The 26069-nt window shown below is 34.5% G+C and overlaps 1 protein-coding gene across 3 annotated transcripts in view; it reads left to right on the forward strand.

Annotated features, from left to right (window-relative positions):
- Positions 1-26069, forward strand: part of Micu2 (mitochondrial calcium uptake 2) — a 121350-nt gene that overhangs the window by 26986 nt on the left and 68295 nt on the right. For all 3 annotated transcript variants that reach the window (XM_047553123.1, XM_047553124.1, XM_047553125.1), the window contains exon 2: positions 13811-13952. In XM_047553123.1, the coding sequence (XP_047409079.1) occupies positions 13811-13952 (142 nt within the window). The remainder of the gene's footprint in view (positions 1-13810; positions 13953-26069) is intronic.

The following is a 26069-nucleotide window of genomic DNA, read 5'->3' on the forward strand; positions in this document are numbered from 1 at the left end:
TAGAGCATAAATAAAAGCGTATGTAATTATGACATATGTCCTGGCATTAATGCAGGAAGGGAAAATGAGTATTCTGCTAAGTGATCTAGTTAGGAAAGAAAAAGCAGTTACTAAAAGAAAAGATACTTATTTCTTTATTCATCAGCATCTCCTGACAGTGGCCACCCTTCTAGAGACAGAAACTCTATGGGGTTTTTGAAAAATACTTTATATAAATATTTGCCATTTCATTTTACCATGTTCATCAAAAAAAAGCCACACTTCCAACCTCTGGAAAGAAGTCTAGAGTGACCTATCACTAGATCAGATAACATTCAGAAGTCAGAGGGAGTAGTTTCCAGAGGTGCCAGGTTTCCCAGGAATGACCTTTGTTTCCTTGACTAATACTCTGACATTTTTTAGAATTTATCATGAGGCATACTATATGCAGTGAATATTTCTAATTTAGTCTAGTGGTCTTTTGTTTCATATACAATAAAATCTCCTTGGGTCAGAACAAAGTGGGAAAGTTCTGTCTAATGAGTGAAAAATTCCATTTGTAAAGTTTTCTTTAAGAAGAAAAGATATTCTTTCAGTCACACCATGGAAAGTTCAAAGACAACAAAGCAAGTATTATTTTATCCAGAGTATTAGAAATTCCAAAATAAAGACCACAAATGTGATGATCTTACTATATTTTGTCTATATGTTTTGAACATTTTGAAAACTGTAACATTATAAAGAAAACCCTTTCTTTTTCCCACTTTCTTCCTGAGAAAGGCAGAGACCAAAGAATGTTCAACAAAGAACAGAGAACTAACTTTTTCCAATTTGTCACTTCATGGATAAAAAGTAGAGACAGAATGGTGAAGCACCTGTTGCTTTAAAGGCAATAAACTAGTGAAATGTTTTAACAGAAGTCATCAGCTTTCAAAGATCTCTTTTATCCAGTTCACATCACTCACTGCTCTTAATTCCTTTGTCACATTTTTTACTGCATTACAAGTAATCCTTGAAATCCATGGAGCATTTTATATATAACTAGAACCATGTGGATGGTTCTCACATGTTCAGTGTAGCCTCAAATCCCAACATTTCTTCTGTTCCTCCTTTCTCATATATTTAGTATTAGATGCAGGTTTGAGAAGCATATCGTTGTCGTAACAGGAGGAATTCATCCCCTAGTCACCACTTTCCACCTAGGAAGGCTCTAAGTGCAGTTTTGGATAGGTTTAGGATAACAGAGCCACTAACGGTCCCTTAGCTGTTCTTTGATCTCAGCCACTGCATTCCATACCCTTCCTCTCTTCCTGAGGAGCTAGTTCCTCAAGCAGCTGCTTTTCATGCCAGTCCATTGGTTATTTATATGTAACTGAATACACTAGCCAACAGAAAAGATTTGTAGAAGTATTTTATGAAATCTCATTCAGATAAAAGTTAAGATTAATAGTGTTTATTCCATTCCTTCTGGAATAGTACTGTTTACCGTAAGCAGTTTGGAATGAGGGACAAAAAATTTCTCTCCCAATCTTCCAGGTTGAATAACTTCAATGCTGTTACCTCTCAACCCACACTACTTTTATTTTCCCACATAATATATTAGTATAACCTTAAAGATAAATTCTAATTCTCTACTGTTTATTTATTGGTATTAATTCCTTAGAGAACAGTTTCTTTAAAGGTTGAATACGGGCATCATAGTTCAAACCTTATTTAAAGAGACTAAAATTGATCAGTCTCTCCTGAGATTCAGGATTATTCAAACCTTAGACGCATACACATAGAGCAGTGGCAAATAAATAGATGTTTTATTTGCTTTCTCTTTCTAAAGCACAGCAGTTACTCATATATTAAGTCTTTTGGGTCTGTCATGCATGTGAATGTTCTCCCTAATTGCTTTTCTTTGTGCTTTTCTTATGCCTTCTATGTGATTTTTATAGTCTATATATTTTAAGATAGTGCTTATATTTTCTGTAGTGTTGATTCTTATCTTTACAGTTTCTTAGAGTGTTTTAAGTTTTATAATGGTATTTATCTTGAATAGCTCCCTTTTCAAATATTTCTCTTGCTTCTTCACTCTCTGATGTTAAAAAATCCATTGCCTCTTTGATTTTTTAATTTTTCCCATTTTCTTTTAGAATGTTATTTTCATTGTTATTTGTTTCATCTTGCTCTTGCCTTTATTTTCTCCAGAGAATTTTGCATAGGCTCTTAAACAGACATTCTGGCCAAAAACAGTGTGAATGTATATTCTTTATTCTTTTCCATTTTGATCTAAGTACTTTTTTAATCTTTCCATTAAAATATTAGCTAAAGAAGACAATGTTAATTGTTATATCAACTATTCAGTCATTCAGCTGCCTAAAGCATTTGAGAGAGTTGGGAAGAAATCTGTGACCTACATCTACTCTATTTGGAAATTCTGTCTGTTCTACAAAGTTAGGATTTATTCCATCCCATGGAGATGGCTTTTTAGTTTCATTTTTTCCTCCATTTGGGGGTACCTTCAAGTTCAGGGAAATATCCTTATAGTTCATAGGTTTTAGGTTCGTATAGCCATAAATACAGTATTTTCCTCTGCCCATCCAAGCTATAAATTGCTGATGCTGGTCTTACCTTTAACAGGACACAAGACAAATATTGGGCCTTTAGTAAGTTTAATGAGTGACAGAAACTTCAAGTAGGACATTCTGTACTTTGCTGTGACTTACCCAGCCCCTGCACATTAGGAGGTATTATTAACAGCATTATCTGTATCCCAGATGGCCCCTTCAAACAAATTAGAAACACTTATTCCTCAGTGCACCCTACTGCCATTTGCTAGATGATCATAATCCTTAACAATCTGAGTGGCGTTCCTTAGAATCATGTAGTGCACACCACTGTGCATGACAACCCTAACCAGTGAGGCTGTTCAGAATTTTATCTTCACCTTCATTATACCACTTTGTTCTCTCTGGAGGAAGAAACTGGTTTTCAGTCTGGGTGTGTCTTATAGTTTGGTCCAAATTTTCAGTACACAGAAGATCCTCTAGAACAAGTTTAAAACCTCAGCAAGTTTAAAACCTGACTTTTTAGTTCTCTTTTGTTTTGTTTTGTTTTGCCAGGTTGTGGGAGGAAGGTATGTTTTAAGAACTTTCAGTTACTGCTCTCATAAATTTGTTGATTTTTTTTTTTTAATTACCTTTTGAAACTGGGCATCCTGGCACACACCTGTAATCCCAGCATCTCAGGAGACTGACACAGGAGGATGTCAAGTTCAAAAGCTAGCCTCAGCAGCTAGCAGTGAAACCTGGTCTCAAAATAAAAAATAAAAAGGACTGAGGATGTGGCTCAGTGATTAAGAGCCCCTGGGTTCAATCCCTGTTACCCACCCCCCGAAAAAAAAAAAAAAAAAAAGGCCTTTTGATTTAATTAAGAGGTAGCTCTCTTTAGGAAGGTACATAGTGTTATTTATTTATTTTTGAGAAACCTAGCATACAAAAATGCTCTTCCCAGATTTTATTTCCAAGTGAGTTCTTATATAAATTGGTAGTAAAAACCAAAAATCCAAAGGGCCACGGTTTGGGCCAGGGGGAGCACTGAACCCTTGGTTTATGCAGCAAATCTTACAATACCTGGAGATTCCAGCTTCTTCCAGTGTTGATAAATTCTTCATAGCCTTGAAACAATCCTTGGTACTTACAAGGATTTTAAACACAAGCAGCAACATTTGTACTGAAATTTATATCCTAAATATATTGCTTAAAATTGTAACTTGCCTTATGATACTTTTTAATCTTTGTAAACAACTGATTTAACCCTAGAAGATAAAAGATAGTAACAATCATATTTTTCTTGAAGTCCTGAAATCCCCAAATCTGTGTATCAGCACATTGAATATAGATGCTTTTCCTGTGATGTCTCATTATGACTAGGACTGAATTAGTGGGGAGCTCTTTAAAAATGGTATTTTGATGTTATTGGAAAGATGAAAGCATTTGCATCTTGTGCTTTAATTTTATATGACATGTAATAGTGTTTATGACAACCCCAAACCATGCCTACTTGTGTATTTTTTTTTGGAAGACATTCTGTTTTCACTCCCATATCTAATCATTTGCAGTTTATATAAACATAGCCCTAGTACTTTTCTGTAACATACATTCTACAAAGTACTTTGGATGTCTAGTAAATCAGACAGAAGTGCTGACTTACTGCATCAGTGGAGTGGGAGGTGTGCTATGTCAGTGTAAGCAAGAAAATGTTTTTCTCATGAAAGACTTGTATTTAAAAGTACTGAACAATATTTCACATTTTCCTACATTTTGAACAGAATATTCTCTATGTAATTGGTTTCTCAGTGACTGAAGATCATCACCATGAATATACGAAGGGGCCATTGATGGGTTGTGATAAATTTGATTGTTTCAGACCATTGATGGCATGTCTGTATTATTTTTCTCTTCTGCCTCACTGTCAGGCTATTAGATCTCCCTTCTGCCTTTGGTGTATTTGATTCTAGTATTATGTGCTTTCAGTGCAAAATCTACACTTTATTAAAGACATTTGGGAAGATATATTCAAAAATTACCTTGTACTCAATAAAATTATCCCATGCCAATCGTGAAGGTGACCATGAAGTAGATATTATAGTTTCAGCAAAAATTGAAATGTTGCAGAAGTTTAGAATGGGATACATACCAGAAAAAATCTTCATAAGATGTACCAACACACAGTACAAAGAGTTATAGAAACAAATAGTTCTAATTAACTTGTAAGAAATTTTATTCAACACTTTAAATTCAGTTTGGTTTTAAAAGGAAAATGATTACTGATCATGTTACACCCTAAGTAAAATGTATGGGATTATACTTTATACAATGGATTATATAATCTGTGCAGTTAAGAATTTCCCCTGATTCTTCTTCATCTACCACATATTTGTAACATCACTCTGGCTTATCCCTATTTTTGTTCTAAGAATGAGCAGGGTCTCAGTGTCACCCTGCCCCTCAAACTTAGTAGATATACCTCCTTCAAACTTACTAGAGATTGAAGGAATTCTGAATAGTTAACTACCTGAATTTAAAATAGTACAAAACAATTCTTGGAGGAACTATTTGGTTTGTTTCTCTTAATCAGTGTAAGTTTACAATTAGAGTTTACTTCTTTTCATCCCTGTATTATCCATCCATCCTGACTCAGTTGGTGACCAGAGAGTGACAAGGAGAGGAAGATAGAATGGACCAGAATCAGTTGTGTATTGCTACTTTTGCTTTCCATTCTGGAAAATAAAAGCCATTATGGAGAACTTATAAATTCTTCAGACAGAAAAGCATCTCTCTCTCTCTTTTTTTTTTTTTCTTTTTTCATGAAACTGCAGAGTTAAAACCGGAACTTTTGATAACTCTGGCAGTAAATACCTTAATCCCACAATCCCAACCTATTCCTGGTTGCTTCTGATTAGACTAGAAGCAGAGCAGAGCATTAGGACAAACTTTTCTACACCTGAAATTAATTATATCAATCTTCTTGGGAATTGAAATCCCCAATCATAGGAAGTCCTAAGGTATTCTCAGCTCTGTCAAAACAGGGCATGGAGGACCAGATAAGACCTCTTTCTCCTTGATACTTTATGTGGGAAGAGTAGTGAACAAGGCAACTTTAATATGCATGGAGACCAATTACAGATTCCCAGTGAGTATTAAATATGACCCAAGTATCAAATGAGGTTTAGAAAGCTTACCCTTATGGAAAATGAAGGGCCTTAGAAGTGAAACTAGTGTCACTGCTACAGTTCTGCTGGCCTTATACATTCAGCATGTAGACTATTAAATTTTTTTCTGGCAAAAAAACCTCCCTTATATTTGGAAGCAAACATTTGATGAATGAATAGGCAAGGCAGGTCATGATCATATGTAAGGGGCTGTAATAAATACACAGAAAGGTTGTTCAGTCTCTGGAGAGTAGATTGGTGAAGTCAGGACCAGCTTAATGCTGATGAGTTAACAGTATATGAAATGAAAATTCATGTGTAACTATCTCACAGAAAAGTATCCCATCTTGTATAGTGCATTCAGTTACAAAAAAAAAGAAAAAAATCAAATGGTACAGCAAGCCCAGAGTTTCCTAGCCATTTACTTTCTCCTACTCTTGTGTATACTGACAAATGAGTGACTTCATTTTCTTGCATGGCTTCATATTCATGGTTTCGAAAACAGAATTTTTTAATCAACTGAACTCAACCTTGAGATTCCATATCTCAACTGATCAAGAAGCAAAAGGAAGAAATCATAATTACTTGCAAGTTTGTTTTGCTCAACTAGCCTTTTAAAATCTTGAGGAGGACCTTCTTGTGAGATTCTGGTCTTAGAGATCAGTCATAGGACACTTAATAACATTTTTATCATTTTTTTTCTGTTGTCCTCTTTCATAGAGACCAGAATTGTTATTTTTTTAAACCATACATAAGTTTTCTCTGCCTACACCATTAGTGATGAACTGGCAAAGATAAGGAAATATTTCACTATTTTCTGACTTGGTTCAATGTACCATACAGCATTCCCAGTTTACAAAAAGTGTGAGTCTGTGAATCTTAGGATGTGGAGCTCAATATCTTAGTATATTGCAGGAGATAATGAACTTCTACATATAAAAGCTGTGCTTTCCAGAAAACATGTTCTGACCAGAAAACATGTTATGACCTGAAGAGAGTAAGCATTTATAATTTAATGTTTTTAATATGCTGGGTTCTAAAACTAAATAGCCAAGTTAATTACGTTGATATATAGATTAAGAGTAAGTGCTGAACTCTGGTTTCAGATATCCTATTTCTGTATTTCCATATAGTCTCTGATTTATTACATACATTGTGGGCAGTTGTATGAATTAACAAAAGAAAATGTCAAAATTCCTGATGATCTTTGGAGTATTCTACTTCACTTCTGTATATCCAAAGACTCACTATATCATGAACTTAGCTACTCAGATCTCAGAACTAACTTTAGCATAGTTTGCTCTACTATTGTTCTCTAGCTTGGCAAAGTCCTACTTACCCTTTGAGATCCAGTAATGATACTTTTCTCATAGTATCTCTTTAGAACTTTTGTTAAATGTCGTGATAATCAACTTAATGTGCTGGCGTTATGCAAGAGTTTTGTGTGTATTATTTCATTGAAGGCTCGTTTAAAAAAAAATGAGGTAGATACTATTATTTTCTCCATTTTAACAGATCATTTAGCTGAAGGGTAGTAAAACTGCCCAAGTAAGAGAGCTAGGATTTAAATTTAAGTAGTTTGATTCCAGCTTATTCATTTTTCATGATCAATGATGTAGCGAGTCATTGATCCAAGGATTGCATACATAGTAAATGACAGAACTAAATTTGAATCCCAAGCAGCTTGACCTCAGAGCTAGGGTTCTTAACTGTTTATTTGTTGTCCAACTCTCCTTTTGTAAGTTCCACAAGTCTGATACTTCCTGGTATTCATCTAGTGATTCCCAGAACAATAACACATGATAGATTCTTAAATGTTTGAGAATAAATTAATGAACTTCTCTGCCTAATACATAGCAATACTAAGCTAGGCATTTGTATTTGTTTTAGACATAGCTTTGATATTTTGACATTTGATATACCTTCTCATTTTCTCCAAACTGATATTCTAATTGTATTTACCTAAGACTACAAACAGTTTGCTTGTTTTTGATTTTGCTTTGCCTAACTTGATTTACCAAACCCAGCCTACCACAAATATGTCACAGTAAGAAAGAGAAGGTAGAAGTTAGAGAAAAGGAAAGCAGTACTCCCCCACAAACAACATGATTACTTTAGGGATATGAAAACAGCAGCAGCAATAATGAAAAGTTTCCTGAAACCTATGAGGGAAGGAGGGAAAGAAACAACAGAAAATAGAGAAAGGAGAGCATGCACACATTTCATCAGGAAAAGCCTAAAGTTGAAAGGAAAGAGGAAATAGAAAGAAAAGAAGAGACTAGGACAAAGTTTACATGTTCCTCTAAAGGCTGGTTGTAAACTATGCTTTTAAATGTTCAAGTAATGAAGGATAATTTGGCGTTCACTATTGAGTGCCATAAATAAGCAGCATTTGGACATTAGCCACTTGTTGTAAACTAGTTAATTCAAGCATGGAGTTGGACTCAACTGACTTCTGGTCCTTTGCCTAGAGCTATTGACTAGATGAACTTTTAGGTCCCTTTTTACTCTTAAAATTCCATGTTAATATCAGTTATGCTCCATTGTGTGCAAGGCACAGTATGGTGAAACCAAAATGTATGCTTTAAGGGTTTACAGTTTATTTGAAAAATTAGACAAAAATGGCTTAGTTTTTATTGCAGTGCATTCCTAGAAGTGATATAATAAAGCATCTTTTTTCCTTTTAGGAATAATATCAGGGTTGATTATTGCATTCTTGACCATTAGATTCATCCAGTATATCTAAGTTTGATAAAAAGTTATTAAAATGAAGTAAAGCAAGATAAGACCTACAGATAAAGGATTTTAAATATCATTGACAAATTAATCTGCCAAATTCTATGAAGCATAGATATGTAATAAGCATAAATATATAATACATATTGATTATACTTGTTATCCTTTAAGATGTACTTTTAAAATTCAAGTGCTATGTGATGAAGATGACCCACATAAACCTATGTTGGTTCATCAGCCTAGAAATAGAAAGGCTCTCATAATTTCAGAACAATGCTTTTTTTCTCTACATAAATTTTGTAGCAAAGAAACATATTCATAATATCCTACATACCTTAAGTTTGACTGAATGGGAGAACTAACGCATAGTGTTTAGGAAATGGACAGTACTTAGTCCAGGAGCTATATAATAGCTATTTCTGGTTCTACTCTTTGTAATTTATTCTCTAGAGTCTAGCTTAAATAACACCTGTTGTTTCCATAAAAACTTCCTCAACTGACAATACCCGCACTGCTTTTTCTGTTTTTTGAGTTGATATAATTCATTGGGGCACTAGTGTAGGAAAGAGGTTGAGACTGGGGTTGATGTTGTACTGCCTGTGCTGTTGTTTACTTGCTATGTTAATCTGGCAAACTGGTTACCTAATAAGGTTTATAAAATAAGATTGATAAAAATCATGTCTGCTAGGGCCATTGTGAGGATTGAGTGAGAACATGTATATACAGCTGTTAGCCAAGTATTATGTAAATTAATACATTAATTTATTAATTTATTAGTTTATTAAGTATTATGAATACTATATACTTAATGGGAGTCAGAAGGTTTTAAGGTAGTAGAATAGGTGTGTTTATACCAAGGAGCAGGAGGAATTAAAAGCTACCATACTAAATGGAATTGGGAGAGTGCTGGTAGTAGGGTTGTTGTAAGGTTTTATATCACACTGTCTATTGGTGGTACAGTAGAGGCAGATCACAAATTCATGGTCTGCAATTTTGACAGGTTCAGTCTTAGAAATTAACCAGTGAAAGGGAGCTTTAATTTCACCACCTCCACCTTCTCTTGTTCACTAAGAAGAAATGTAACCAAAATGGAAAAGGATGACAAACCACCCAATCATTTAAGTAAATAAAATGGCACTTTGACTCTTCATGACTCCTCAAGAATGTCATCCTGTGTGAGTTACAAATACCTAAATACAGGTATATAGGAAATAATAGGAGATAGAGGAATTTTTAGGGCCTAAACTTCCTAGAAGGAAGTAAAAGGATTTCTTTGAGAATAGTTTTTGTATGTGATACTATACATGTAGATAGATACATCTGCATATATGTATACATATATATAATTGAATATGATTCAGTCATAAAGAAGAATGAACTCTTGTCATTTGCAGCAAAATGGATGGAACTAGAGAACATTATGTTAAGTGAAATAAGCCAGACACAGAGAGACAAGAACTGTGTGTTCTCATATATGGAAACCAAAAAAGAGTTGGCCTGCAGGTAAAATAGTGACTACTGGAGATTGGACAGGCAGGGGAGAGGTAATCAGTGTCCTCCATATTCATATGTGGAAATGCAAATTGGTTAAATAAAATGATATATTTATGTACAGTTAACATGTATTAATTAAAAAATGTTTTAATGCAATGTCATGAATCTTTCCATTTTCTTCTTCAGTTCTATACTTTATGGTAACTTCTTTAATTCACTTTGTATTAATTTTTGAAAAGAAAGAAAACAGTTTTCATGTCTTCCGTTAAGAGAATGAGAGAGGGCTGGGTTTATAGCTCAGTGGTAAAGCACTTGCCCAGCACTTGAGGCACTGGGTTCTATCATCAGCACTACATTAATTAAATAAATAAATAAAGTTTTTTAAAAATGAGAGAGAGTGAGAAGTTTGTGTGTTTACTTCTTGGTAAGGTGAATATTAAGACCAGGAAAGAGTAAGATTGGTACAAGGTAGAGGACAGCATGAAAACCCCAAAACAAACCAAAAAAAAAAAAAAAAAACCAGAGTCAGTGGTTCATCTTGTTGTGAGACCAGTAGAAGAGGGGGATAAATGAGTAGTTGATGCCTTTTATTGGTTGAGGTTTGGAAAGAAGGACTTATTTATACAAAAAGGATTATGTTCTTGTTTATTTTTTTAAGTCTTGAATACCTTCAACATTAGAAAGTATAAAAGAGCCAGTATTTAAGAATTTGAGAAGGCTTTTTCTGTATAGATTTTCAATTTTGTTATTCTCTTAATAGACTATATATTAACATTAGTATAATAAATATAAACATTCTCTAAACTAATAATGTTCATATAATTATTCCCAATTACATCCTCTTTATTTCTAATATCTAGGACTTTGCACATGCTGTTACCTTTACTGATAATACTCTAACCCACTTCTCAATATCTAGCCATATACTTTCTGTAAATTCACTGCCAAAGCACTAAGTACTTCTCATAGGAATTCATTTTTGTCTTATTTACCATTGTTATTCTACAGATGCTTGATAACAATTTGTTAAATAAAATAACATCTGTTGCTTTGTGTAGATGCTAATTTTTACTATGTACATATATGTTTATTTGCCTCATGTGTAAAATATTCAGAAAATATTAATAAAATTCAGTTTTCTGATTGCTGGGATGAGTATTGACTCATAAAATTAAAGCATGCCTCTTTAGGTGTTTTATAGGTGTTTTCTGTTTGTTTTTGGTACAGGAGATTGATCCCACAGGCACTTAACCACTAAGCCACATCCCCTAGCTGTTTTGTAGTAATAAGTTAAGGGGGAAAAGAAAAAAGACTTCATATCTTGAGTTTGGTTACAGATCTTTGCAATATTATCAAGTAATCTGTATATGTCCAGTATTCTGGTAGAAAATGTGTACTCATGGAATGCAAAAAGCTCTAAAAAATGGCTGCCAACCTATTGTCTAATTCAGGAGAGAGAATTAATATTAGTTAGAAGACTTAGATCGCCCAAAAGGAGCTGTTGATGACTTTGAATTTGGAGAGGTTTAAGCAACTGAAGTTCATATTTTTCTCATTTTAACTTAATTCAGCAATCACTGAACAATGCCTGTGTCAGGGTAGTTCATAGGATTAGTACTAAGGGTAAGAAGTACGTGATAGGTCCAGGAATGATGTGTGGTTCAAGTAAGAACCAGCATTGCCTTAGGAAAGCAACCCATGGCGAAAGCCTGCTTTTGGATTTCACAGACATTTCACAGTACATTCTTGTGTCAAGTTTCCTGCACTGACATTGGTGTCCTTGTTAACTGCTGTATCATCTTCCTCTAGTCTGCCTAGCCATAGTGCCCCATCATATGTGGGAAGATAATGTGGTAGTTCAGAGATTGAAACCCTTCAATTCAGACAGATCTGATTTTTTAAGCATGGCTGTGCTCTATCTACTATATATCTATTATCAGAGTTGTTATAAGGATTAACTAAATAATCTATGTAAAAAAGTACTAAATTAGTAAAGTACCTAGCACATAATTGCTCAATGAAAGGTTAGCAATAAAGATTTCAGTATTTTCCTTTTTAGCAGTTGGTCAAGATCTATGTCCTCTTGCCTCAGACTCTTAACACTAACAATATTTTACACATTCTTGTTCTTCTAGACTTTTTTAAAATTTTTATTTCTTTTTATTCTATTTAGTTATTACACGACAGCAGAATGCATTTCAATTCCTTGTACACAAATGGAGTATAACTTTTCATTTCTCTGGTTGACACAAGATACAGTCACACCATTTGTGCAATCATAAATGTACATAAGGTAATGATGTCCTTCTCATTCCACTGTCTTTCCAACCCCCCTACCCCGACCCCTCCCTTCATTCCCCTCTGCCCAATCCAGAGTTCCTCCAGTCTTTCCTAACCCCCCAGTATGTATCAGCATCCACTTATCAGAGTGGATTATTTGTGTTTTGGGGATTGGCTTATCTCACTTAGCATGATAATCTCTAACTCCATCCAGTTACATACAACTGCCATAATTATTTAAGAATAATATTCAATTGTGTATATATACCACATTTTCTTTATCTATTCATCTACTGAAGGACAACTAGCTTGGTTCCACAATTTAGCTATTGTGAATTAAGCTGCCATAAACATTGATATGGCAGTGTCACTGTAGTATGCAGATTTTAAGTCCTTTTGGTATAGGCGGAGGAGTGGAATAGCTGGGTCTAATGGTGGTTCCATTCGAAGGTTTTTTTTTTTTTTTTTTTGGGTGCTGGGGATCGAACCCAGGGCCTTGTGCTTGCAAGGCAAGCACTCTACCCACTGAGCTATCTCCCCAGTCCCCCATTCGAAGTTTTCTAAGGAATCTCCATACTGCTTTCCAGGGTGGTTGCACCAGTTTTCATTCCCACCAGCAATTTATTAGTGTACCTTTTTCCCCACATCCTCACCAACACCTATTGTTGCCTATATTCTTGATAATTGCCATTCTGATTGGAGATGAGATGAGATCTTAAGGTAGTTTTGGTTTGTATTTCTCTAATTAATAGAGATGTTGAACATTTTTTCATGTATTTGTTGACCGACTGTATATCTTCTGTGAAATGTCTGCTCAGTTCCATAGTCCATTTATTGGTTGGGTTATTCGTATTTTTGGTGTTAAGTTTTTTGAGTTCTTTATAAATCCTGGAGATTAGTGCTGTGTCTGAGGAGTCTGTGGTTAGAGATTTTTTTCCCCGCTCTGTAGGATCTCTACACATTATTGTTAACTTTGTCTTCTAGCACTTTCAATGTATGGATTCTCCCTTATGTTTCTGAAAGCAGAGTTTTTATTACACATATATTTTTTCCTTATGAAAGCACAACTTTACATTATCTGTTGCCTTACTAGTTCTCTGAACTTACCTTTTGCCACTCCCTTCTTTCCTCTGTCATTCTGGTAACATTAGTACCCCCTGCTGTTCCTTGAACATACCAAGTATATTCCCACCTTATTGACTTTTGCTTAGAATGTTCTTCCTCAAGACAGACCTATGACTCATGACTCACAAATCCCACCTCATTTAGCCTCTTTCAGTATCCCTCCCTTCAGAAAGAACTTCTCTCTAAAGTATTACCTCTTATACCTACTTTTCCTCTTTTTTGCATTTTTTACCATCTTAACATTTTTTACATTTATTCCCTGTCATTCTTCCTTTATGAAATGCAGCTTCCCTCAAATTAGTCTTATTCACTGCTGTATCTCCAGTGCCTAAAACAGTACAAAGTAGGCACTTTGTATTTATTAAATGAGTGATTTAAAGATTGGGGGTTGTCAAACCTACACATGAAAATTACACTATAAAGATTATTCTAGAAGTAGCAGGGTTACCTCTTTTTACTGAAAAAAAAATATTAAAGGGAAATTCTTTTTTCCTTTAGAAAAATGTCGACTGTGGAGCAATAGAAAAACTGTCTCTTCGTAAACAGCGATTCATGCAGTTTTCTTCACTAGAACATGAAGGAGAATATTATATGACACCACGAGACTTCCTCTTTTCAGTAATGTTTGAGCAAATGGAACGTGAGTTTTTCCTTTTTTTTGTTTTTCATTTTAAAAAATAAACTTTAAAGCTAGAAAACTTGCTTTTCAGAATTGATATAAGCTTTTCTTTATTTTAATTATCATTCTTTGTACCATGCATTTACTTTTATATGGACTTTTCCTCAGGATGCAAGTGCAGATGTTTATATTTATCCATCTTAGAAATAGTTGTTTTGTCTATGGGTTTTTCTAAATAGGAAAAAAATAGGTAAATTTTTAAAAGCCTCTAAATTTTAATAATCCTTAATAATTAACATGTCTGGGGTGTTAGTTTTGATGGTATTGATGTTTTAAATTGGCAAAAACAAATGAAAGTAGATTAGCGATATTAGGAGAACCACGTAATAGAGTTATTAAGTCATTATGATGTAGGTAGAAAATCTTGAAGAAATATAATGGGAAGTAAAAATTCAAAACCTATAATTATATAATTTTATTTCATTAATAGCAAACTCAGTTACTCAAAGTGGTATCAAATTCTTAGTTTTATTACCTTAACCAGTCCCTTTCACTTCTTAGAGAATAGATTTGTGCACAAATTTTGCAGGAGTAATCTGTGGAAAACTTATCTTTCAAGGTGCTGTGGAGTACTCCCTATAAATAGGCATCTTTGCAACAGCTGAAATGGATGAGGGCAGGGTGAACAGTCAGAGAAGTATAGATTGAATTGGAAAAGACAAAGAGAACTTGGAAAGGCATTGTAAATACTTTGGGATGATTTGAAGAAGCAAAATTATTACAACATATGCTAGGGGCAAAAATTTACCAATCACTAAAAGTAAAGGATTGCTTTTGGCAGTAATGAGAGATAAAACTGAAAAACAAATAAAGGCCAAAGATTTCAGTGATCCTCTCTCTGACCATGAGAGGAATGTGTATTTGGCAGGGATTGGTGGACTTCATCTTGAATCAATGAGGAAACAATGAAAGTTTGTGAATAAGAAAATAAGTTGGGCTGGGGAGATAACTCAGTTGGTAGAGTGCTTGCCTTGTAAGCACAAGGCCCTGGGTTCGATCCCCAGCACCCCAAAAAACAAAAAAGAAAATAAGTTGGTAAACATTTGCTTAGGTTATTTTACTATGACTTCTTTGGAGGGAAGTTTAGCAGTATATATCAAAAAAATTTTTTTAAATTGACCTACATCAATTCAGTAAATTCACTAAGTAAATAATGAGATGCAAAAAGATTTATTTTAAAAAGTAGTTTAACCACCAGGCACAGTTTTGCACACGTGTAATCCTTTCGGCTCCAGAGGCTGAAGCAGGAGAATTGCGAATTCAAAGCCAACCTCAGCAATATAGTGAGACCCATACAAATTATGACCTCAGACCATAAGAAAATTAAACTAGAAATCAATAACAGAAAGATGAAAAAAATCTCAAAATATTTGGAGATTATGAAACACATCTAAATAACACAAGTCAAAGAAGAAATTACAAAGGAAATTTAAAATATTTTGAATTAAATGAAAATGAAGATTACAGCTTATCAAAATTTGCAAGATGGAATAAATACAAAACTTGGAGGGAAATTAAATATATAAATGAGAAAAGAAGTAGGATCTAAAATCAGTAATCTAAGTTTCCATCTTTACAAACTCAAAAGAAGAGCAAATTAAATTAAATCCAAAATAAGCAGAAGAAAAGAAATAATAAAAATTAGAGCAGAAATCAGTTACATTGATAAGGAAAATTGTTGAAACCAAAATCAAATTCTTCAAAAAGATCTGTAAAATTGGTAAACCTTTAGCCAAGCCAAGGATGGCGGGTGTGTGTGTGTGTGTGTGTGTGTATTATGATTGCCATTCTGTAAGAAATCTATAAAAGAAAAGAACAAATTATTTTTAAAGTAAGCTATTTTTCAAATAAGTAACCTTAAGAAAATTTTCAAATTCCTTTTAGGAAAAATTATTCTTGTTTGGAGAAAACACTTTAAGGGATCTACCTAGTTAGGAAAAGAAGTACCCTTTGGATATAGCCAATGTTGTTAGACATAAATGAGTTAATTTTTTATACATAATGAACAAGTAGAAAATTTGGAGTTATCACCTGGCAGAGTTAAAGGAGCATTGGGTTCTTGAAGAGAACCCTAGGAAGGAACAGTCTAAAAGACTGAGGGGAAATTTTTTTTTTTTTTTTTGCAGTGCTGGGAATGGAACCCAGGGCCCTGTGCTTGTGAGGCAAGCACTTTACCAGCTGAGCTATCTCCCCAGCCCGGGGAAATGTTTTAAAACATTTAAAACTTACAGGACCAGGCAGAAAAAAAGTATGAATTAAGTTGATATAGGAGAGTCTCAGTCTTGTTATGAGCAGATTGAAAATCTTTACCAAACATTCTGCCATCCAGCTAGACATTTCTATAAGCATGAATGAGCCTAGAAGCCGTAGTTTGTAAGTTCTTAACTGTAGATGAATTGTAATTTCATTAATAATACAAGTAGGGCGGGTGAGTGTGTGTGTTTGTGTGTTTCTGTATTTTTTTGACAAGCGTTTTGAACATTTATATGGAAAAAAAGAGACCTGAGCCATCTTAAGACACTCTGAAAGGAAAAGGAAACAAAATGGGGTAGTTACCCTCCCAGCCTTATTATATAGCTAGAGTAATTAATATCATGTGACATTGGCAAAAAGGCAGACAAATTGACCAAGTGAACAAATTAACCCACAAACATGCAAGCATAAATATAACATATATGACAGTGGTGGCAAGTGTTAATCTAAATCAGTGGAGAAAGGAAAAACTATTCAATAAGTGATATTAGGACAATTCAGTATTAATATGGAAAAAATCAGTGCTTAAAATTTTTTTAAAGATATTTTAAAATCTGTCTATGAGTTAGAGAAACAATTCTTAAAGAAGGCACAAAAAGCATTAACATAAAAGTTTGATAAAATTCAACTATATTAAAATTAGAACTTCTGTTTTATCACAAGTTGCCATATAGACTTTGAAAGAACACATCAAAAACTTGCAGAATTTATCACAACACATATAACTGTTAGGACAACATTTATATATAGAACTAAAATAAGAAAAAGACAAGGAAATGAAGGATTTAAAGACATGCTATCTCAAGATATGCTAAATGTTTATTATTTCAAGCTGAAATCACTTGAAGAACTAACTGCAGAAGGGGCTGTTGGCCTTTCTTTTCCTACATGCAGCAAGCCATAAAGAGTCTTGGAAAAGGTGTTTTTCACAAACCAAGACCAGAAAATAGCCTTGATCAGCAGACTGGTAATTGGGGTGATTCATTGCAGCCCCTATTAACAAACTCTTTGAAGTAACTCTTTACTTACGCTAGCTTCTTCATCACCTCCCTCAATATATCTCTTAGTGACCTTAGTCCAAAGATCATTTGTCCTGTCATTCCTTCACAGATTCATTATTCTTTATCTAAAAAGTATAAAAGCACCTTGCTTTGTTCATTTCTTCAGATTTCACTCTTTGTGAGGATCTCCATTCAGTACATATAAATTTAATAAAACTTTTATACTTTGTCTTAATCAGTTCTTATATTAATTCAGTTCCTAGATCCAGACAAATAGCCCACATAAGGGCTGGGAACTGTAGCTCAGTGGCAGAGTGCTTGCCTAGCATGTACAAAGCCCTGGGTTTCATCTCCAGAACAACAACACAAAAAAAACCCATGTAAGAACCCAGTGGGGGCTAAATGGGATCTCTCTCTTCTCTACACAACCTAATTTTTTTTAAAAAATTTTTTGACAGAAGAGATAAATAGGCATGCACAGAAGAGGAAACATAAGAACAGTGAATATAAACATGTTTACCTTTATTAGTGACTACAATAAGGTAGAATTTTACACCTGTTAGATTGGCAACAATTAAGTCTACTAACAGAAGCTGATGAACCTATAAATTATTGATGATGTTGATCATCAAAGACTTCTATACACTGTTAGTTGGAAATTAATTGAACCTACTTTGTTAGGTGAAACATTACCATGATTTTTTATCTATGTTCCCATTCCCAGGGATGTATACCCAAAAGGAACACTTGCCCCTTGTGCAGAAGTACATATATATATAAATGCTCATTGCAGCAGTGCTGTATTCTTATATTAGCAAAAAAAGAAAAAAGAAAGAAAGAAATTGTCCAAATGCCAATGTCTATTAGTAAAAGAATGAATAAATAAATTGAAATATATTCAAACCATGGACTTTTACTTAGTTCAAGGGAATAAATGGAGGAGAATGATTTTCTGTCATGGCAGGATGAGAAGCTCTGTGGATCTACTGTCCACTGAAACTGGTGAAAAAAAATGTAAGAACATTATTTAAAGTCTGTGGAAATGATTCTAAGGTTATACAGCAAATTAGAAATGTTTGTTCAAGAAAATCTAAAATTGGGTAAGAAAAGGGGGAATCTGGAGTATTTAAACTAAATCTGAACCCTCTCAACCCCTTATTCCAGACTGCTGCAGCCAAGAACACAGGGTTTCTTTCCTCTCCGCTGAACCCAGTCAGTGGACTTTTCTGGGAGAAACAGGGCTTCAGTATTTTTTATCCTGCCCCAAGCTACTTGTTGCAGCAGCAAAGTTCTGTAGAGTGCAGCTGATAGGAGGAAGTTTTCTTCTTTCACCAGTTCTCATTTGTGGAATGGAGGTTCTGCCTTTGCCACTGAGAATACTGGGGACCTGACTACTCTTAACTCACAAGGCAGTGTTTCCACACTAGGAAAGGCAAGTCAAGAAGACCTGAGACTACTGCCAGCCACCTCCTAGAGTGAGAACATCTCTCAGAAAGAAGTGCACTGTTATCCCCATTTCCAGCCCCAGACCCCTGACCTCAGAGATTTTGCATGGGAGAAGCAGGTAAAACAAATAACTGCTCTCTCTTCCTAAAAAAGCTGACTTCATTTTCAAAAGAAAATGGAGATTTTCAAGCCTAAAACTACATTCAAAAACAGATGTACCTTGTGGTGAAAGGTAATTGGAGAACATTGATAGATTGAGTAGGATAATAGGCTAAATTATAGGCAGGCTACTTTGTAGGAGGGAGACAACTATGAAGAACCAGTCTTTGGTCATAACAAATATTAGACACCAACCATGAGAATTATTCCTTCAGAGGAACCCATGTTTGTTTTAATTATCTCTGGGGCATTTTACATCCCAAGACATTCATGAAAACAGTAGAACAATCAGACAGTTAGTGGAACTCAACATCTTGGTCAGGAAAGGAGACCTAGAAAACTGCCAAAATTCTCATCCCAGGGTGGGGCGACATCTCATTTCCAAAGTATGACTCCACTGGACAAAGCAGGAAACAGAAACTTCTTGTGACCACAACCAGGTATCAGATTTAGCAGAAAAAGACTTAACAATAGCCTTTATAATTATGTTCAAAGAACTAAACCATGATTAAAGATTATAGCATTTTCAACTTTTATTATTCGTTGGAATGCAATTAAACTCTATCAGAAGATATTTAGCCAAATCAAAAATTCAGTAATTTTGCAGGCCAAATAATACATCTTTTATGCATATGATGTACTTCATCTTCATTTTTCATCATGGATAAAAAAGGTAATAATCTTGGTTGCATTCCTACGGATCATGATGAACAGCAAAACAGGGAAAAACAGGGCCAGCCCACTGACCCATGGTCTTGGTGTATAAACAGAAAGATACAAAACAATCTAAGAATTATTAGATCTTAAATTCATTTTTACCTGGTATTTATCTTTTTGACCTTTTTGCAAATAATACCCTTTATTAATAGCAGTAGATGAGGCTTATGTAAAAACCATCTCCCCAAGGCACTTTCAAGTAGGTAGTGGCTGGTCATTCCCCCTGTTTCCTTAGTAGGCATTGGGATCCTCCCTCTTCAAAACATGCTCCTTTGAGACTCGGTTATCCAGCTAAAACACCATTTTCCCTTCTTTTAAGGTCTTTTCTTCTGAATTCCTTTATCCTTATAGCCTATAGTTCAATTCCAGTGACCTTCATTCTTAACCATTCACATTCCATGCCTATCAAAAAGAATGTCTGATGGGAGTGTATAGAAGTTATTCAACCCTGTTTCTTTTTCTTTTTCTTTTTTTTTTTTTTTCCAGTGAAATAGGAAGCAGTCATCAGCTGAGAATAAGAAAGGGGAAATAGTGCAGAAATAACCTTCTAAAGCTGTAAGAGTTGATAGATTGAGAAACATGATGTTTGTCAATAGTCTCATTAAATCCCACGAGATTATTAGTTCTGAATATAAAATTAGTCTCTTCATGATTGTGGCTATTTTTCAGCTTCACAGGTGTTGACATGGATTAGGCAGTTGTGACTCTAACTAGACCTAGGATTAGCCAAGAACCTGTGAAAAAGGGAAAGATAATCTTAACCATGGAAGCTGAGCCAGGTGGGAAATTATGACATGAGTAGGTAAGGAATAATGAAAAGATGATAGAATCGTTTAGATCTTAGGACCCAGTAGAATCAAAGAATGGTTGGTGTCAGCCTATGTAAATGAGGAAAAATAATAATAATGGGCTTTATTAAATAGTATCATTGAAAGCAGGATCAGATCCATATATTTGCCTGTCTTTTGGGCATCTCTAGGAAATACCTGAGGCATCTCAAGTCAGCAGCTCTAAATGCACTACCGATCCTTTTTCCTGCCACTGTCTAAAACACTCACACACAAACCTGCTTTCATCAACAGTTCCTCTGTTAATGAATAACAGCATTGGGATCTGTCTTGGCACTTTTCCCAACCAAGCATAGTGCCTGGCACAATTGTTTATAATAATTAGGAATACACGGGTCAATACAAATTATTAAAGTTATAATCTTATTATAACTTTTATTGGTTTCACTTCCTTTAATAGGCACTGTTAGACCTTGGGTATACAGTGGTGAATAAAACAAATACTGTTATTACATTAATAGAATTCACAGTCCATTGTAAGATCTGGGTATTATATGATCTTAAGGGTAGTAACATTTCATCAGAGAGCAATGAGAGCTGGAGTAGTCAGGACTTTAAAGAGGTTTGAGAAGAATGGATAGAATTTCCTTAGAACAAAAGGGAGAATATTCCATATGAAGAGATAAAACAGTTAAATGCTATAGCAAATTTTATTTTCAAAATTGGCTGCAGTAAATTTTCTGGTCACACACGCTCTTCCAGAAATTTGCCATTTCTCATCAAGAGGCAGCGCCTGTGTCCCTTCCTCTGGAACCCTTTTGATAATTTATACTAACCCTTCAGATCTTGACTTAAATAGTTCTTACTTGGAGAAACTTTCCCTTATCTCTTTCTCCCCTAGAAGGGGAAAGCTATATACTCTCTTAGCTACTGTATTTCATCTTCAGGTAAGTTGGGGGTTTTGCTTATTTGTTTGCAGTACTGAGGATTGAACCCAGGGATGCTCTACCACTAAGCTATGTCCTTTTTATGTATGTATGTATCTATGTATATATGTATATATATATATGTACATATTTTGAGACTGTCTCACTAAATTGTCAAGTCTGTGATCCTCCTGTCTCAGCCTCCCAAGCCACTGAGATTACAGGTGAGGGCTACCATGCCAGCTTTAAATCAGTTTTTAAATTATAATTAATTTGCTGTGTATAATGTTGTTTGTATTAATTGTTTCACAGTGCTTAAAGTTGCAAAACTGGGTCTCTTTTATCTCTTATGAAACCATTTAAATGCTATTTCAAGACCCTACTTGGCAAGGAAACCAGTTTGAGGCATTTTAGGAGGTCACCATTTGTCTCCCTCTAGAAAAAAATACAACTGGAGAACACTTTTGCACTCACTTTTTAAATATTGCAGCAAAACTGAGCCATGTATTTTGTTAGAGAAAATAGCACCATTAAATTTGCCCTCTTTTTTTCCACTTGCCACTTTTATTGTTGATACAAGGAAATTGAGTTGTTTTGCTAATGCATCATTTTCTGCCTTGGTTTCCATAATAGTGTGACTGAATAAAAACAAGTTGAAGTAATCAACTTTGACACACTAATTCTGACATTAATGCCTAATTATTCCATATATTTATGAAAAAGTTAGAAAATGATGAAAATATTGAATGTTTGTCAAAAACTTTATCTCAGCATAATGAAATTGAATTAAATACTTATAATAATTTTATAATTATGATTATCAAATGACTATTTTGACTAGCAGCAAAGCTTCATTTGCCCTGTAATAATTCCATATATATATATATATATATATATATATATATATATCCAGTATTATTTTAAGTATTAAAAGAGCTGCTTGCCTAAAACAAGATGTATATAACCCAGTTTTTGTTTTTTGTTTTCTGAATTTTTTGGGTTTTGGGGGTTTTTTTTGTTTGTTTGTTTTTCTGTTTGTTTTGGTACCAGGGATTGAACCTAGGGGCGCTTAACCACTGAGCCACATCCCCAGTTTAGGGTCTCACTAAGTTGCTGAGGCTGGTTTTGAACTCAAGATCCTCCTGCTTCAGCCACCCAAGCAGCTGGAATTACAGGCGTGCACCACCATGCCCAGCCCGTTTTTATATCTAAAATCCTCTGTATGGGAGGGTTTAGTGTTAGGGTTAGAGTTAGGGTTTGGGAGGGGGGCAAGAATGGAGGAAGGAAGGACTGTATAGAGGGAAAAGAGGGGTGGGAGGGGTGGGGGGAAGGGAAAAAATAACAGAATGAATCAAACAACATTGCCCTATGTAAATTTATGATTACACAAATGGTATGCCTTTACGCCATGTACAGAGACAACATGTATCCCATTTGTTTACAATAAATAAATAAATAAATAAAATCCTCTGTAAATAGCGAGAAATTACATGGTGGAATCTCTAGAATAAGTGGACACCTTTAAAAACTTGCTGAGCCAAAATTTTGTCATAGGGCTTAAAGCTTTATGCCCTCTCCTGCAAAAACATATAAATAAATAACCAACGAATGCACAGTGTATTTTTATTAAATCATATCAGTACAGTGAGACTTTATAGTTTCATAGGTCAGGCCTGGTGGTGAACACCTGCAATCCCAGTGGTTCAGGAGCCTGAGGCAGGAGGATCAGGGTTCAAAGCCGGCCTCAGCAAAATGAGGCACTTAGCAACTCAGTGAGACCCTGTACCTAAATAAAATATAAAATAGGGCTGGGAATGTGGCTCAGTAGTTGAGTGCCCCTAAATTCAATCCCCAGTACCCCCCCCCCAAAAAAAAAAGAAAAGAAAAGAAATCTTTATAACCTCAGTTTTAGGTCTACCGTTTTTTGCTATTTTTCCCACTCTGGTATTTTTATATATAAGTGCATTAAAGTATAAAGCATGAAGATGATGACTGAATTTGTGTTAATGTGTGTGGATGTGAAAATAGCCAAAGAAGCAGAAATTCTTCTTTTGCTCCCCCCGCCCACAAAAAATTAGATTATTTACAGATGGACTTTATCCTTAAATAGAAAAATGTGGCCCAAAAATACCTAGGACCTTGCCTTGTTATTGCTGTCAGGAGGGCAAAGGTCATCACTCCTGGTCTAGATCAGACTTTGGGCCTCCTATTTGGCTGCTCAGGTTTCCTTCCTGATACAGTCCATGAACATGTGGTTAAAAATAGACAACCATGTACTGAAAAACCCTCCCATACCATTCTATATTTGAAACACCACATTTCCTCTTCTTATCTGGGGGAGTGTTTTAACTTAGGACAAAGAAAGAGAATAGGTAAGAGAGTGCTGCCAAATTCTTACCAACATCATTCTAGAGAATCAGTTAGAAGTGATTCCACTTGAAAATGCTTTTTACAAACTAAGCTGCTCCATTTTTTATAATCAGATTCCCATATATAAGTATCAGCATCTTATAATTAACATGAAATAATCATTGTTACTATTTTGAATTGTTGTAAAAAACAACAGAACCAACTTTATAATATCATACTTTAATTGGTTCTCTTAAGAGTCGAAAGTAGGTACAAGGAACTGAAATCTTTCATGGAACTCAAGGAGTCTAACCATTGCTTTTTTGAAAAATCTTTAAGAAAACAAATCCTCCAGTGTTGATAGCATGACGTAACTCCTCTTGCCTATTTTTTTTAATGTAACATGAGTGTAATAACAACCAAAAGACCAGAATTCAGAGAAGACATTATGAAATCTTTTCTAATTTTTTTATTCAGTTATTTATTCAGCAAATGCTTAAATGTTAAACACTGTACTACATAATAGTAAAACAGATATGGAGTCAACCTCAGTATGTTTTATAATTTATTTCTCACCTACAACTCAGTTTTATATTATTCTATTAATTTATGGCTTATTGTTATATGTCATTCACATTATACTGAATTTTTTGGCTTGGGCTTAATTTTTCAGTTGTTTGGTTTTTTTTCTTTTTTTTGTACCAGGGATTGAACTGAAGGGCACTCGACCACTGAACCACGTCCACGTCCCTAGCCCTTTTTTATATTTTAAAATATTTTATATTTTATATTATTTTATTTTATAATTATTTTATATGATTCAGGGTCTTGCTGAGTTGCTTAGGTCAGCTTTGAACTCGTCAGCCTCCTGAGCCATGGCTTGACTGTTTGACAGCCAGCCTTCTAGTTGCAAGGAAGCAAACATTGCCTTCTTTCCTCACTCAGTTTTAAGGAGAAGGATTTTTTTTTTAAGCCCAAATATTTTTTAAAAGACCTAGATTGGTCTATCAAATATAAGATACCTTAGAAATCATCTTATTTCTTAGAACCCCCTACAAACTATATTGCCATCTCAAATTCTCAGTCCTCTTCTACCTTCAAAATGTCAATTATTGCTTCCTAACTTGCCTCCTGAGTAGTGTGCAAAAAGATTAATCTTGCTTTAAAAAACTGATCAGACTTTGTCTCAAAATAAAAGTGTCTATGATAACTATAGAAGTGTGACACAACTTTAAGAAAAGCCTTATGAGGCAGATGAATCATGATCAATTTCTTTTAAGTTACTAGAATACCTATATATGCATTTACAAAGATACGTAAAATACCTGTGTTATGCAGTTTTATGGAGTTTGTTGTCAGCATTATATCTACATACTTTTATATATACATCCACACAAACACAGATTTGTAAATTAGTTTTTTTTTCTGTCTTATGATCTGATAATATGATAATACCCAACATTAGAGTTTAGAGTTGTCATCGGCTGGCACAGTTCACCAATTAATAAAAAGTGTCCTAAAATAGCTAACACCTAACTCACAGTCATGGTCAAAGTTATTTCTAAAAACTATATAGTCATATTCACAACTAGTGTTTTGATTAATGTAAAAACAAAATCTTAACAGTTTATGAACAACAAATGTAATAGAATTCATTCCCCGTGATTTATAATCTGAGTTAAGCAACCCAAACTACAGAAAAGCACATCTAAAAGCACTCATTTTTTTTAACTTGTCACCTGAATTTTCACAGGTCTTGTGATTGTACTAAAGGAATAATAATTTTGACAAGAAGTGAAGATCGTGATGCACATGACTTATGTGAAAGACAAAATTTTTAATATTCTTCTATATGTGTAAAATGGCTTGAAGCAACAAAAAAAACAATGTAATCATTTTAGAATTGTAGTGACATGGGCTGAGGATGTAACTTACTGGTAGTATACTTACCTGGCATGCCTAAGGCCCTGGGCTCAATCGCCAGAACCATGGGAGGAAAAAAAAAAAAAAAGTTATATAGAATTGTAGTGATAAGAGGGAAAATGGTGGAGACAGAGAGGAGGAAAAGTGGCTAAAAAACTGAATGAAATCTGTTATACAATAGGAAATTATGAAAAATAGTATCACCTCAGCATGGACAGTCATGTTGGCTAGCCTTTTAAATTTGGCAAGTTGTAAGCATAAAAGGATTTTTCAGGGTTCAGAAAAGGACAGCTTTCTAAAACACAAGTGTGATTTTTTTTTTTAAATCATTGAAAGCAAAAAGAGACTGATTTAATAATCATGTGAAGAAAGAAATCGTGGCAAGAATTGTCTGATGTAGACAACTAAGTTAAGTCAAAGAAGATTTTATATATATGAAATAGGATGGGTAAGGAATCGACCTGTAAAAAACTACAGCATCTGTGTGTTTATTCTTAGAATTCTTGAGCTCGTAAT

The sequence above is a fragment of the Sciurus carolinensis genome, chromosome 5, assembly GCF_902686445.1.
Source record: "Sciurus carolinensis chromosome 5, mSciCar1.2, whole genome shotgun sequence".
In the NCBI taxonomy this organism is placed as follows: Eukaryota; Metazoa; Chordata; class Mammalia; order Rodentia; family Sciuridae; genus Sciurus; species Sciurus carolinensis.